This window comes from Odontesthes bonariensis, chromosome 8, assembly GCF_027942865.1.
Source record: "Odontesthes bonariensis isolate fOdoBon6 chromosome 8, fOdoBon6.hap1, whole genome shotgun sequence".
Lineage (NCBI taxonomy): Eukaryota > Metazoa > Chordata > Actinopteri > Atheriniformes > Atherinopsidae > Odontesthes > Odontesthes bonariensis.
Window position 1 is genome coordinate 12,279,384 of NC_134513.1, and position 15,301 is coordinate 12,294,684.

Below are 15,301 nucleotides of genomic sequence, written 5' to 3' on the forward strand. Positions count from 1 at the left end.
TTTGACTTCTGAAATCAGCACTATATTTGAGCAAAGTAATACAATTTAGGCCCAGCACTGACGATTCTAATTATTTTCTAAAAAATTCAAACCAGCCAGATCATCTTCTGAACTGTTTGAGAATGACATGAGGTTCAGCCAGAGCTTTATCCTGTGTTGGCAGAGTGAAATGGAGTGTAGAAATAGCTCTGGCAATGTGAGAGTATCATTATGTTAAATTGAAGCTGGCTTCTGAAGTTGACTGAATACATTAGAGGACTCAAGAACGTGTCTTACAGCAAAAACATCATAACATTAAAATTTAAAAACCATAGAAACAATCATTACTTAGGACACTCAGTTTTTTACAAACTAAATGGATGGTTAAAGATTTAACTGAAGTAGTAAGACTATAGAGTCCCGCTATCAATCATTTAATATGGATTTTGGAGCAACATATCTGAGAAAAATTTAAGGTAATAAGGTACAAATAACAGTAAGCACACAATATGGTACTGTACACAGTTTAGTATTAGTTTAGCATACCACAGTACTGAGAAGGACACATTTAGGTTAACTTTCGCTAGCATAGTACAATATAATATGGTATAATTTTGCCTTTAAAAGACTTATACATATTTGAAGCATGTAGTTTTTCGGTGGAAAATAAATGTCTGAGTTTTGCAGTGTTATTCCTATCAGACTGATTCACATAGAAAATAACTTTTCATGACTTTAGTGCAGCACCAGAGGTAAGATTGCAATCTGCTCTGTTAGTCAAACTGATGTACTGCTGCTTCCAGTTATTACTTACCATCCATTTCTGCTATTTCTTATAATTCTTTCTGGAATGAAAGTGCAGATTAATTCTCTTTCCTTTCATTGCTCAAGCCTTACAAATATCATAAAACATTTATTCATAACACTGAGTTTTTCAACTTTGTGAAAATTGATAACGTGCCTCTGCATATCGATGCCGAAACAGCTCTTTCCTCCAGACATAAATCTGAGATACAAGTCTGTTTCTCCCTGAAAATGTGGTCTCCTTTTCTATGTAGTGAAATGTGTTAAGTCCTGAGGAGTTATGCTTAGAAGAAAAGCTTGTGACATGTTTATCTTTAAGCAGCTGGTGTAGTGAGGGAAGATGAGAGGCTCAGTTGACAGTGTATTGCATAAAACAGACAACTTTCTTTGGTATGGACAATGTTGTGCATGAGATTATGATACACAGAACCAGCAAAGATAGGTAGAAATACAGCTGCGACTATTACGCAACAAAAACTGTCAGAGATTCTGTCCTAAGAATTCAAATACATGACAGAAAATCTACCACGGCAAAGACATCCACAAAGACAAGAAGCAGCTCCCACTCCCTAATCCTCATCTCATTTCTCTTTGAACAGGCTCACATACCTAACATCTAATGTAATGTTAATGCACAGTAAGACAACATGTTAGCCCATGATGTGCTGCACTGAGGTGCAGACTGCAGTGTAAGTAGGTTAGACCCCAGGGGCCCGAAAGACACAGTCTGACTTCGAAGTTCCAAAGAATTATGACAGGGCTGCAACATCTGCTGCCTCAGAGAAAGACAGACAGTGATGAATGGCCAGGTGTGCATTGTGAGTGTGAAGTGAGCTGCACACACACATACAGTCCAGGAAACTAAAGACGCATACAGCGTGTTTACATTCGCACGCACCTACAAGCGGAGGGCTGAGGGACCACTTAAATAAGCAATGCATACAGCTGTAGCAGATGACAATTTCTGTTTGTGATGAATCACTTATTAACACTGTGCCAAATTCAGAAACATGCATCAGAATGCATGGCTGTGTTCAGCACATAGACAAACTGTCAAAAGCATGCTAACTTGTTTGTGAAGGCACACTGTCTAATACCTGTCAACAGCTTTCATATTAATGTGTTTTCAGTTGAATAAATAATCCACTTGGAAAAGATAAAGATTGATGATTTCTTTATCACTCAGTGACAAAAGCTCAGGGCTACACAAGCTAACTAGCAAACTTTGAAGGTGTGGTTGTGTAGTTTGTGGAAAAACAGACACAAACATGCAGTTTTGTGGTTAACTGGGGCCAGGCTTCCATCTTAAGTTCTATTAAATTTTATTACGTCATTTTACATTCATTTAATGGTAACAATACTGTCATATAAAGCAGCTAAATGTTTGACTTTGTTTAGGTGCCATATACCAAAACCTCTTTAAAGCTACCCTTCCCTGTTAGCATCCCCTTCCTTTTCCTTGGTTTGGGCTGAGTCTGGGTGAATAAGGTGGGCTGGGGGCTGCAGGGGTCTTGCGTCCAGTGGGGATTGGTGGCAGGACAAGCCCAACATTAGATCCTGGACGTCTGTCAGAAGAAGGTGACTCGACGATGGCAAGGTGATCGGTTCCTGGATATGGTTCATCAGATGTTTGACCTGAGGCCATGTGGTCTGAAATGAGAGTATTCGATTTCATACATGCATCGATATGAAAACACATAAACCTTGAAAACTTGTACTGTTTTGGGAGGTAGTGAAGCGCACTCTACAATGAATGACTTACAGTAACAAGATAAATATTAAAATTCCTTATCACTCTAACTATATTTTGAATTTAAATGCAGAAAATATAATATGCTAAAGTAAATTTTTCCTTTGAAGACAACATTTTTTCTTCTCTTTTATTTTCTAAATATCACCATAAATAACAAAACATGAATGTCATTTTATTCTAAAACAGAGCAATTATCACCTTTGAGTGTTTCCAAGGTGTGTCCCAGGACAGGAATATCCAGAGGTTCCACGAAGGCCCCCGCAGAACTGGGAATAGACAGAGCCGAGCAGACACGAGACTCATTTGAGCTGCTTATAAAATGAGGTAGGAGGACAGATAAGGGGACAAGTGACAAAAGTGTAGAAAGACACAGATTGACAAATTTCCTCAAAAAGAAACTTTCATTAAATGTGGTTTTGAAGTTTTTGCTTTTCTCTCCTACTGGTAACGGCATCCGTATTCGTGCTGGAGCCAGGTTTCTGTCATATATTTCATGCAAAAAATCCAATTAAAAAACAGAACACAATATGTTGTGTACTGTACAGATTTACTGGACAAATGAGCCCTGGTTTTATCCAACAAATATGATATAGGTTCCTGTATATCCACAAAATAGATACAAGACAAGCAGAATAAGATTTTGTAAAGAAGTAGAAGATGGAAAATTACAAAATTGAGACACGAAATGTGAACGGAAAAAAAGAAGAACAAAAAGGGGAAAAATAGATGCAAAATAACCAAAATGTCACACAAAAAAATTTACGGTAAATGCAAAGGACCAGACATCCTAAACTGAGTTCAAAGTTGGATGTGTACAAAATGATACACGTACAGGCTCAAACATGAAGCAGACAAGAAAAAAAAACAAAAAAAAACATCTCAATAAGGTGACAAGCCTTCTCAAAATAATGGAAACTTGGTCCCAAACTGACCACAGACAGATATAGAAAATGAAACAAACAAACAAACAAAAAAAAAAAAAAATCAACAAATCTAAAAGAGATGCAATGTCACCACAAATTTTGGGCCTTTTACACGAGCAAAATCAGGGGCTCATCGTTTCATAATCTGTCAACACACAGGTAAAAACACATCTCTATCAAGAGTGGTGCCAACATGTAGACAGATTCCTTTCTAGAAATACTAAAGGGATGAGTAATGCATACTGCACACACTGGGGGCATGGTTTACTCAGACTGTGATGACAGAACCTGGACTGCTGATCAAGTATTTTAGTGTGCATCTAATTTAGCATATCTTGAAAATAATTACATTTATACATTAATTGTACAGGCATTGTTGAAAAAAGGCATGCAAACGTCATCAGACAGACACCCTTTGTTGCATGTCTGGTTGATTTAAACAGTCTTATGCAGAATGCCTGTTTATTTAGTGTAAGTGTGACACAAGGGAGTCAAAAACAGCAAAAACCATAAATTCTGAATTTATGGATGGGAGTATTTGTGTGTATGCAAGTGTGTGTCTGTGGATGTGTGTTCTGAATGCTACCCACACAGCTTGCAGCAGTAAAATGAGCTCTATAAAAATAAACATGTGGTTTACAAACAGGCCAAGGGAGTCAAGAATGCTACTAGAGAAGCAGTTTCCTCCTCTTAAATCTTCACTTTATCGTTATTATTGTCCCTAATGACACAATAAAAAAAATCCTTTGGATACTTTCACCTTTTTAGAAAACATTTAGCCAGTTTTAACCTAGAAATCATGTACAGAGGAAAATATCTCTACATGTCTATGCATCTGTTATTCTAGTACTTCAGGTCGGGCTTGTGACTTTTACCGACACTGGTTGAGTATGAGAGCCTGCAACTGTGTATCTCTCTGTCTTTGTGCTTGTGTGGACAGTATCTACCTGGTATCCACATGGAAGTGGGTGCCAGGATTCTGATTACTTAGTGATGATGGTGCTGTTTGAGTAAAACTGAGGAAAAAAGACAAAAATTACTTTAATTTCACTTTTTGAAACAATATCATTTGGCTGTAACCACAGGTGGTGAATGTGTATTTTAGGAGTGAGTACAGAGTGAATACAGAGCACTACTAGAAGAGTCAATTGTATTGACTACCAGTTATATTCTAATAAATTGGACACCTGCCACTTCACTCCCTATATCCAACTCAAAATATCCCATTAAAATGCAGTTATTGTAGGGTAAGTGCTGCATTTATACCAATTTGGCCCAACTGAGATTGCCCACTAAAAATTAAGCACTTGGAGTGCGGGTGGAGTGTCTGACTCTTATTTGTACCTTTTGAAGAGCTGGCTGTAGACCCCTGGACTCCTCCCTACTATAGCCTCCCTCACCAGCTGCTCTCGCCTCCTGATAGATGCTAGCTCCTACAGAGTAAACAGGCAGAGAGAAGAAGGGTGAGTGGAGATTATTAAAAAATGTGAGAAACAGTGGAATTCAACATTGAAGTGGAGGGTGATTAAAGGAGAGGAAAGAGGGACAAAAGTGATGAAGCACAGAAGCAGGACAAGGACTGACAATGACTACTGAACATTAGTTTCCCAAAAAAATTATTCTAGAAGCATGTTGAAACTTCACTTAAATGCTTTATTATGAGAAAATGTTTCGTAAGACATGTTGTGACTCACAGCAGAGGTCTTCTGAGGGCTGAGCTCTGCCTGGATCTTGGTAAGATACAGTCGACAAGAAGAATCTGAGGGCTCAAGAGTTGACACAGAGTCTGATGTGAGTGACCCTGACCCCAACAGTGCTGAGGGTGTTTTCTCCTCTGGATCATGACCTGAAGCTTAGACAGACATATGTTTTCTCTGGTGTAAAATCACCAAATCACTCATTCATGACACCACATCCAAGAAAAAAAAGGTAACAGATGCAACAAACAAAGAAATAATAAAAAGTTATTGGATTCGAAACTGAGACCTGAGACCTGTTAAGTTGACTGGCATTGATCATCTCATTTCACTGCAATGTCCAGCTGGAAAACCCAGAGCACTGGCATTTAAAGTTGACTTTACTTAGACACGCGCAACCTTTCCAAGCATTCTAACAAAGCAAGCTGTTTCAGTGGCACCAGCAGGACCTGTATAATACCTGGCAGGTGGTTAATGCTGAGCCCAATGACTGCATTTTGCAGCCTTTGTCTTGCTACACAAGGTTAATATCAGGATGTTTCAGTTCTGCTGATGATGACAGAAACTAAGAAACACAGTGACACCTGTGGAGGGGCCGTCAAGGGATGTGCGGCCGCTGTTCTCTCCTTTCTGCTCCTCCTCCAGCAACAGATACTCCTTCACTATCTGCCGCAGTATCTGGAAGGCTTCCTCTAAGTCATCTACTCAAGCACACACACAAATACACACAAAGGATTCTGATTCACAACTGGGCAAATGCATTTACCATCAAACAGCAATTAATCAAAGATGTGGCCGTGATGACCCCAGAGTAATGAGGTACAAGCACGCAGTGCATAAAAGGGATGAGTGTCTCACGCTTGTTGTATGTTCATCTCATTAAGAAAACAGCTAACATGGCTGAACACTAACATGGGGGAATATAAACTCTGCTATCCTGCAGCTATATCTGTTTGATACACGTGGTAATTGGATTGAATTTTAGTGAGGGGACTTCATCCATCTTACACTATGCTTGGACTGCACTTTGCAAGACACCACAATGTCAAAGCTGCCCATCAACATAGCGACTACACGTCTTTCAACTTTTAGTATCATTATCATCAAATCAAAATCAGTACCACAGGGAATAACATCATTGAAGAATCCCAGATGCTGCTTGTTGGTGTCGGCATAGAGCTCTATGCGCGACACTGCGACATCAATCTGTGCAGAAGTATTGAGTCCACGGCTTTTTAGGTGGCCTATGTACTTCTCGACCTGGGCAGGGATGAGCAGGATGCAACGAGGTTCAAAGTAGCTCTTCTTAAAACCAAATACGCCCTGCAATAATAGGCAAATAGTTATGTGTTTTATGACAAAGCAGTGGTATTCTTCTTCCTAACAGTTGGAGTTGCTTTTTATATCTAGGATTCCATGAAAAAAAAAAAACACAAAACAATACAGATCCATCTGGCTTAAATGGCCACATGCAATATTAGTATGACTGCTATACACCCACTCATGAGTTATCCACATGTGTACCTCCAGCTCCGTATGCAGACAGCAGGCAAGTCCCTCTCTGGCCAGGTCCTCTATGACTTCTCTGGTGAGACCGAATTGATGACCCCCATAATGCATGGTCTGAATAAACTTACCCTGAAAGTAAATTTCAGTAAAAAAGTTTTAAAAAAGTGATCATTTTATTACCCCGCTATCATGTTCTTAGGACAGTCTCAAGCTCCACTTATCTCATGAAATGGACTTCATAGATGACACACGCACACACAGTTGCAACATGTCCTTTCAGGATTAACAACCTGAAGCTATTGGGCCACCTGGGAGCTGAACTTTTGACCAGGTAGGCAGGGCAAATATCTCTTTGTTACTTCTTTCACGTGACCCTCTGACCTTTTTGACCGCCTTCTTTTTGAAGCTTTTCTATTTGAATTGCATAATTTAACACCCTCTAGAAGCTTACAGTTAAATCCAATACTGTTCAAAACATCAAATAGCAAGAAAAAAAAAAATCTTGTTCTTTTTTTTTTATTGATTGCAGAAGTCAAGCTGGAAGTGATTGTTCTTTTCACAATAATAAAATGTCAAATAAAAATGACTTATATATTGTGTTGACTTCTTTAAAATCTGAGGGTAGTCAATCAAACATCCACACATAAGCCCAATAGCAGTAAAAAAGTGTGCCAGGTCATCTAGCTTTGCTCTATTTTGTTTTTGTTTATGCAGGAACAGTGAAGAGGAAACCCGTCAACGGTGACTGAAAATAAAGTAATTGGTTACATTTTACATAAGAAGTAGCGTGTGTCAAACACAAGTGTTTTTCAGAGGTTCTAAATGCAAAGAGAAAAGCCCATCTGAGGACTGAAGGCAGCAGCTGGACACATGAAAAGTGAGAGCATGAACAGTAGGAAATTGAGGGCAGAACGGCAATAAACCAAGTTGCTGGCAACAGAAGAATGGAGGATGGAAAAGAATGTGCAAATCAAATAAGGGGAGACGCAGATTGTAAAGTTAACCTTTGTTGGCGTCGACAAAAGGCATCAATATACGCATCAAAGCCCTTCCTGTGTAAATCACTACGAGACCCTGTCTGCTGTAAATAACCCTACACCCTCCTTACATAACATGCACCTTGACACGGGAGACACAATGGAAAACAACTGTGTCTAAGACCTCAACCACACATTCCACACATTGTTTTTTTCTGACAAAGAAAAATGTAAGTTCAGTGATTAGATGCTTTTGTTATCTTCAACGCGTTATAGCTGCAGTTTCTGTTATGAAAAAGAGCCAAGTGTACGACTACTTTTTGTTAAGTTTTATGAAATCTTGACTAATGTTTGCATCCTGCTGGCTTTCTATGTGCTTGTCAGGTCTCTCTGGCTAATAATCGTCACTTGCGTAGACAGAGTGTATGGTTCGCTCTGATAACACATCCTGAAATTGAATCTAATTAAATAGATATAGATGGGCATTAAAGCTTTTGAGAAAAGCTCAATCCGGTCAAAAAAGTATCATTAAAAACATCAGCCAGTTATAGTAAAATCAATTCAGCCAAGGGAAACTAATTATCTCAACTACACAACTCATTAAAGCCAGTGAGGGTAGTCAATATGAAACTTGCTGAAGGAGGTGTGTGGATCTAAGTTGGATGGTGGGCAGGTATTAATATAAAGTATGGGAATATAAATGACACAAAGGATCTGAAAGTATCTCGAGTCCATTACTTCAAAAAATCTTTGGCAGTGTATTTTCCTCTCAAACTATGTGATGGGAAAAAAGGGAGACAAATTTGAAGCCAACTCACCATGTGAACCATGTTCTGAAAGTCTTCTTCACTGACATAATGGTAATCAATTCCATTCTCCTCTGCATAGTAGGGCCCCCGTGTGGTGTGACAGATTCTGCAAGGACAGATAAACACTCACAGTCCTAGAGTTCCTTTTGTCATAGCCAACCATTTGATTTACAAAGTGTAAGTATCTAAAAATCCAAAAAACACAACCTTGAAAGAGGGCCTGTGGCAGGGTTAAGGGCTCGTACTAAATCCTGGCTTAGAGAATGTTCCAGACAGTCAACCCTACTTCCAGGTGAGAGCCAGATCCTCTCCACATTTAATATGTTCATAAGCCATATTTACTGTTTGTGGTCATTGCCAACATTTTGAGTGGGTATTGGTCAAGACAAGTCTCCATTTGTTCATGGCAGTAGGGGAAAGCTTACATTCTGTCACAAACCCACAAGGTAGAACAGGAGCAAAGATCCTGATGTGTCTGACTGAAGCTTCATACACACATAAGATAGCTCGGGTGAATAAGGGAACTGATTCAACTGCACACTAAATCTGTGCTTACATGGCATGTGAGAACTGTACTAAGACACAATTAATGTTCTGGATTACTAGGCTATAAGATATTGATTCATATTTTGACGTATAGGGTTGGCTATGCTAAAAAAATCGAACAAATAATCTACACAATCTACAATTTGCAGGTCTTTTAAACAACTAATGGTTTTGATGAACCTGACCTGAATCTATGGGTTTCATGATGGGCAGCTGTTCACGCTATTTTGCAACAGTGAGTAAAACCTATAAAATAATATATACGAGGAGCTGTTTCATTGGTACAAAAGTATGCAAAAACTAAAGGAACTTTGAGATTTAGTATCTTACAAAATAGTAGATATCAAATAGCATAGCAGGGCAAGTACTGCTGGGTGACGCAATCTCAGACGGCTCGATATGTGACTTCACTACGTGTACAGAAATGTTAAGACTGACCCATAACCAAAGTATTCACTGAACTCTTGACACAGCCTGTGAACCAGCTCTCTTTTGCCACAGCCTTGGGGACCCGTCAGCACCAGCACAGGGTAGGGAGAGTCTGCACTCGGCAGTGTACTGCACAGAGAAACACACACACAGCCTCACACACAGGATTTTAATTAACTTTCATTTGACATGTTCTGTTTTAGCTTCAGAACCAGTTATCTTCTTTTCCAAGAGACGGGTGTAAGACACCATGATGCTGGAGTGAAAACCCCCATTGTTCTTAAAAGGCTCTCCTATAGTCAATATAAACAGGAGCCTTGTGGGCATTATGAATGTGCTCTTTCTACTGAGTGCAAAGAATGGTAAATTGACTGCAGCTGCAGCTTTTATTTGCTGATGATGGATGTTTTAAAAGGAAAAGTGCTGATATGAACACATTTTTCTTCTTTTAGAGAGAAGGTAATACAGCAGCACTGCAGAGAAATTGCTTCTCAAGTTTGAAAACAGCAATCTTGTTTGTCTTTTTTTTTATATAAATTGATGAATATGACTAATTATAATCTCATACCTCCATACTAGTAAGTATGCCCCCAAAGTAATGATAAGAAAAGGCTATTCCACCAATAAACATCTGTAGAAATGTTAAAACAAAATCAAATATTTGTACAAACCTATCATAAAGGACCTGGGGCTGCATCAACTGATAAACTAGGAGGGTCATGTGATCCCTGAATGCCACCAAATCCAGGGGAGGGTCATATTTGTTTACTGATGCCACCTGAAATTTAAGATCAGTAATCACGTACTCTACAAACAATCCACACTTGAATAACACAAAACAAAATATAAAGAACAAAGAAACAAAATTACACCTTTTCTTCAGCAGTGACTTTCTCTTGGTCCAGCATACTTAGATGTTGAAGGAGGAAGACGACTGCCAGCCTGTAATCAGTCTGCTCCTACAAATTACATCCATGGGGCACAAATAGCAAAAAATATGAGGAAACCACTCTTCAAATAAAGTCCATTTCCCTTCGGAGCTTTCAAACAGATTTAAAAGGTGCGAGGGTAAAACAGCAACATCTTTAATAAGCCACATACAGATGGAAGGCGTCATAAAAGCTGGATTTCTTACAGGAGAGATTCTGCCATACGCAGCACATTTTCACACATTAAATGATGACAGTAACGGGTACGGTCACCTGCACAGGGTTTCCAAACAGATTGAGGTCCCTCAGCAGTAACAGATCATGAACATGCTTACACTCTTGAATTTCATTAATCTGAAACAAAAATACAAATTAGTGCTCATCATAGTTTTAATGACTTTTTAGATTGTGCTCGTGCATATACTTTAATACACCATTTTGTTGACTGTTCTGTTAATGCTGTACTTTAGCTTTTATTTTCTTGTGTGATGGTAAAGAACCACATGGCAGGGTGGCTTAAAACAGTGCTAACTTTCAGTGAGAGATGGTTTTGTATCCCATTCAAATATCTTCCAACAAAAATGCCTAATTGGAACTGGTTCTGTAGCATTAAAAAAACGCTGGCATTTAGCACTGAAAATTACAAATTTGAAAGAGGTCCTGACATTTTATTCTGATCAGTACCTGATTTTTCTCCAGGTTGATGGAGCCTAGTAGATGAAGGTTCTGGAGCCCTGAAAGACTGGTGATGCAATTCAGAGACAAATCAAGAACCTGCAGGCACTTCACATTCTCTAACCCTTCTATCCTTTCCAGCAGGTTCCCCCTCTGAACACGGACAGGAGAAAAAGATACATTTAAGGAAGCAAGTACATACTATGATTGCGTATGTATGCACGAGTGGCTTCCCACTGAGTTATATACATTCAGTTATTCTCCAAAGATATTACATGCCATCGTCGTTCTGCAGGGTGCCTGAACTTTGTATCCTATCAGTATCGAGCTGAGTAGCAGTCCTACTTTTCTGCTAAACCCTGACAGGCAAGGACTAACAGCTTAACAGCTGGCAGGACACTAACACAGCACGCTAACTAACGAAAGAACAAGACCTGGACACCCCTCTCTTGTCAACCTGATTCTCATTCCATTTCACTTGACAAAAGTTGTTATGTAGCTGTTTGGCCACACTTCCTCCTACTCTTGCCAAGCATGCTGCCTGGCAGAGGGCTGTTGTCAGCGGGGGTTAGTGACTGTGCTGGTCTCTGGAAGCAATGGGTCGGTGCTGTGATGGGCTGGGAAACAGGCTGACTGACAATGCCATGTTGTTTAGGGAGGCTGAATGTGAGGAAGAGGGGTCACGAATGGGATTAGATGGATGCTGGATGGATAGGGCATGAATGTATGCTGAATATGGTCCAGGCTCACTCAAACACCAACAGCTGGTCCCAAAGCAATGCTACAGACAGGGGCAAAGGCAGCCAAACTGATGGCTGCTGACAATGAGGAAACACTGATAAAGGACCAGAACACACATGTGAGCACACATGAGCACACATACAAGGCCAGAGACAGAGAGTGAGAGAAAAGGCCTGCTGTTGGACCATATGGTGATTTTCAAATAAGGGGCCAGGATTTCACGAAATGCAAAAATGTGGCCAATAACAAACATAAAGAACATACAGAGGAAAAGACAAGAGTGACAAACAGATACATGTGAAACTGAGCATCCACAAATTAGTGGATAGTAGTCAATACCCATAGGACAGCAATATCACAGCAAATCCAAACAGGCAAAGAGAAATACCTCCAATGGCAAGGAAAAACATTTCTGTTTTTTAAATGCATACTTGTAAATTCAACCTTGTGTAAAAATGTCTACGTATAAAGTTGCAGCTCTTCATCATATTTCTGATTTTTACTTCTGAAAAAGAACCTACAAGACAGAGGTGTGTGAGAGGAAGACCATCCAAGCTGCTGATCCTCCGGATCCTGTTGTGTGCCAGGGTGAGATGAGTGAGTCTGCAGCATTGCTGAAGACCACTGATCTCACTGACTTTGTTGTCTGTTGTCACAGACATGTTAAGAACACAAACACATATAAGTATTATACGAGAATAACACACATACAGCCCACATAAGCAAAAGTTGTGACAGCATGGAAAATGCAACAGATAAGTCAAATAATAGATAAACAAATTTACTTTTTCATTTCATGTTAGACAGTATGAACCCAAGATAGTTCATGTTTTGTCTTGCCAACTTCATGTTATTTCTTAACATGCATCCATTTTTGCATTTCACACCAGTGAAATGTGATGAGGTCATTGTAATTATTTAATAGTACAAAAGCAGTAGCCACAAAGGCCTCGTCTCTGAGGGGCAACGATGGTAAGATATCCCATTCCAATGTTTGGAATACAATACTCCTAAAAGAAGTTTGGACCGGCTGAGCATATTTCTCCCTCTACAGGGCAAAATATCACTAAATGATTTCAAGAATCTGGAGCAATTTCAATGCATTACGGTCGAGGGCATCATCCTAAGCTAGACCCTTGAACTCTGATCGCTCAGATAGCACTGAATAGCTGTTATAACCACATGTGCAAGGGGAAACCTTTGTGAAGCACTACAATGTGAAGGTGCATTAACAAATGCCAATTTAAAACTTTGTAGTTAAAAAATACATAAAAGAAGCCTTCTGTTGAATTAAAATGAAGCCTTATGTCCTTGGAGGCACCTGGAATGGACCATCACACAGTGGACACATGCACTGTGGTCAGCCCAAAACAGTATTACAGATTTATTCTGGAAGAAATGGATGCCATGTGCTGTGGCCCAAAGCTTTGAAACCAACACTGAGAAATGTTTCAGAATTCAGTGTTTATATTTGAAGTCAAAGTACTGTAAATTAAAACAACCAATGCACTTTTCTTTTCATTTTCCATACCATCTCAACTTTTTATGATTTGGGGTTGCAGCTGAACATGCACAAGTTGCACATGTTATCAAACACATTACAAAGTAAAGTAAAGTAAAGACGACAAATAGTAAGATAGACAAATAATTTTGTGGCCAGATGACTGACAGAGAAGGAGGAAAATAGTTCACATCCATATGTTGATTGTCAGGATACAGTCCAGGTTCAGTTTACACAGGGATGCATAAGCTGCCAAGTCCTTCATTGTTGTCATATAGTTGTGGGACAGATCAACTTCCTGAAAAAGTAAAAGAAAAAATAGAAAGGAAAAAGCTCAATTGTAACAAAAGTCACAAAAAAAGTCAGAAAAATCTAGACTACACCTCACTGAAAAAAATCTTTTAACTAAATCCATAGAGGATAGAAAAGGTTTTGCTAAAGTTCATTGTATTTCAAGGGCAGGAAATGCCTTGTAAGCATATTCAAAGCGACTACAGATGGGCTATGGAAATCCAGGCTTATCTTGAGGGAATAGCACTAGAGTGAGGCCCAGGCCACCAATCAAATGTTGTCTTTTACTGTCAGCTCAAGGTCCCGTGTTACCTGTAGGTTCTTGGGTGGGTGGAATTCAAAGAAGTTGGAGATTTCATTGTGAGAAGCATTCAGGAAGACGAGGTGCGGCATGTGGCTGACGCAGGACAAGTCTTGTATTGTGTAAAAGAAGGAAAAAAAAGACTAAATTTACTGCATCTCAGCTACGAGAGCTAGGACAATTCGAAAAACAAAAAGTCACCTTTAATTTTGTTGTGTGGCAGTTCCAGCTTTTGAAGATGCACGTAATGGCATAGCACAGATGTGTCACAAAGATTGTGACTCTTAAGAAGAGAATACAAACATGGTTAAATGCCACAGCAGTCATTAAACATACTTGCAAGCTACAAAACACATCAAAAAAATATAGTCGATGGTTTTCATCTCACAGGTAGAGAAAGGTTGGGACACATGTGCTGCAGTCCAGTGCCAAAACGTCCAGGTTGGGATACACTGTCGGACACCATCTCATTGGTTAAAACGCCATTCTTCTGTTATAATAAATAACATCAACATACTGTACTTTACAAGTCTAGTTAACATTGTATGATCAGGACTGTCATCTGTCCACAGTAATAATAAAGTTGCAGTATTTGAAAATAATGCATAAGGCTCCCAGTTTCCCAAACATTCACATAATCGAATTTTTTCTGCTTAAGCAAGATGCTCTACACTTCCTCCTGATCATGCTTCCAGCATAAATTGCAAAAAATAAACCATTCGACGTTGCCGTGTAGTTTTACTCGTCCAGGCCTCCTGCACAAGGTTACCTGCTTTACTTGTTCCGTAACGACATAAATATGGACGACGTGGATAAGGATTAAATAATTCAAACAACTGCATCCCATCCTTACCTCCATATCTCTGTTTTCCTGCAGCTCCACGCAGTTGGACGTCTCTGCTGAGGGAGCGTGGAGGGACTCTGGGGGGCAGGAAATGGGCAACGCAGAAGAAAATTGTTGACTTAGTGTTTCCGTCATTTTTTGATCACTACAAAAAAAATTAATAAACAAACTTAGAATCCTTGAATTGGCTGTCGACTGGTATGTAAACGGTCAAAGTGCGACGTTTGTCCAAGAAAAAACTCTAAATTATCCACTAAGCTAACGAGCAACTTAGCTTTTCACATAAGCATCGCTTGTCGTCACCTAGCAACGGAGTATCAGGTGAACGGCATTGTGGACTACGTAGTTTTCACCCTCAAATGACATTTGTCAACCCGATACTGCGGATTTGAAAAGAGAAAAGCAATCAATCAATTATGGTGGTTGAGAAAACATATTGAAAAATGCTAAACTATTCGTGAGGGAAGCGAACATTGGGAAAGTAAGAGTTAAAGTAGTAATGTAATGTTTGAGGGGGGGGGGGGTTCTCACCTTTTTGTTGTGCTTGGATATCTAGCCAGAACTCTGTGACATAAAATCACAACAGGGCTTAA

General features: G+C 39.5%; 1 protein-coding gene across 1 annotated transcript; it reads right to left on the minus strand.

Annotated features, from left to right (window-relative positions):
• Positions 1-627: 627 nt before the first annotated feature.
• Positions 628-15,006, minus strand: lrguk (leucine-rich repeats and guanylate kinase domain containing). The gene is given in 21 exon segments (XM_075471743.1): positions 628-2,245; positions 2,247-2,433; positions 2,735-2,802; positions 4,407-4,475; positions 4,804-4,892; positions 5,154-5,311; positions 5,741-5,857; positions 6,278-6,479; positions 6,681-6,794; positions 8,461-8,557; positions 9,436-9,555; positions 10,098-10,204; positions 10,299-10,385; positions 10,629-10,709; positions 11,040-11,183; positions 12,293-12,417; positions 13,489-13,570; positions 13,876-13,976; positions 14,066-14,147; positions 14,253-14,354; positions 14,718-15,006. Coding segments are annotated over 21 exon segments (2,295 nt in total). The 5' UTR covers positions 14,844-15,006; the 3' UTR covers positions 628-2,208.
• Positions 15,007-15,301: the final 295 nt, after the last annotated feature.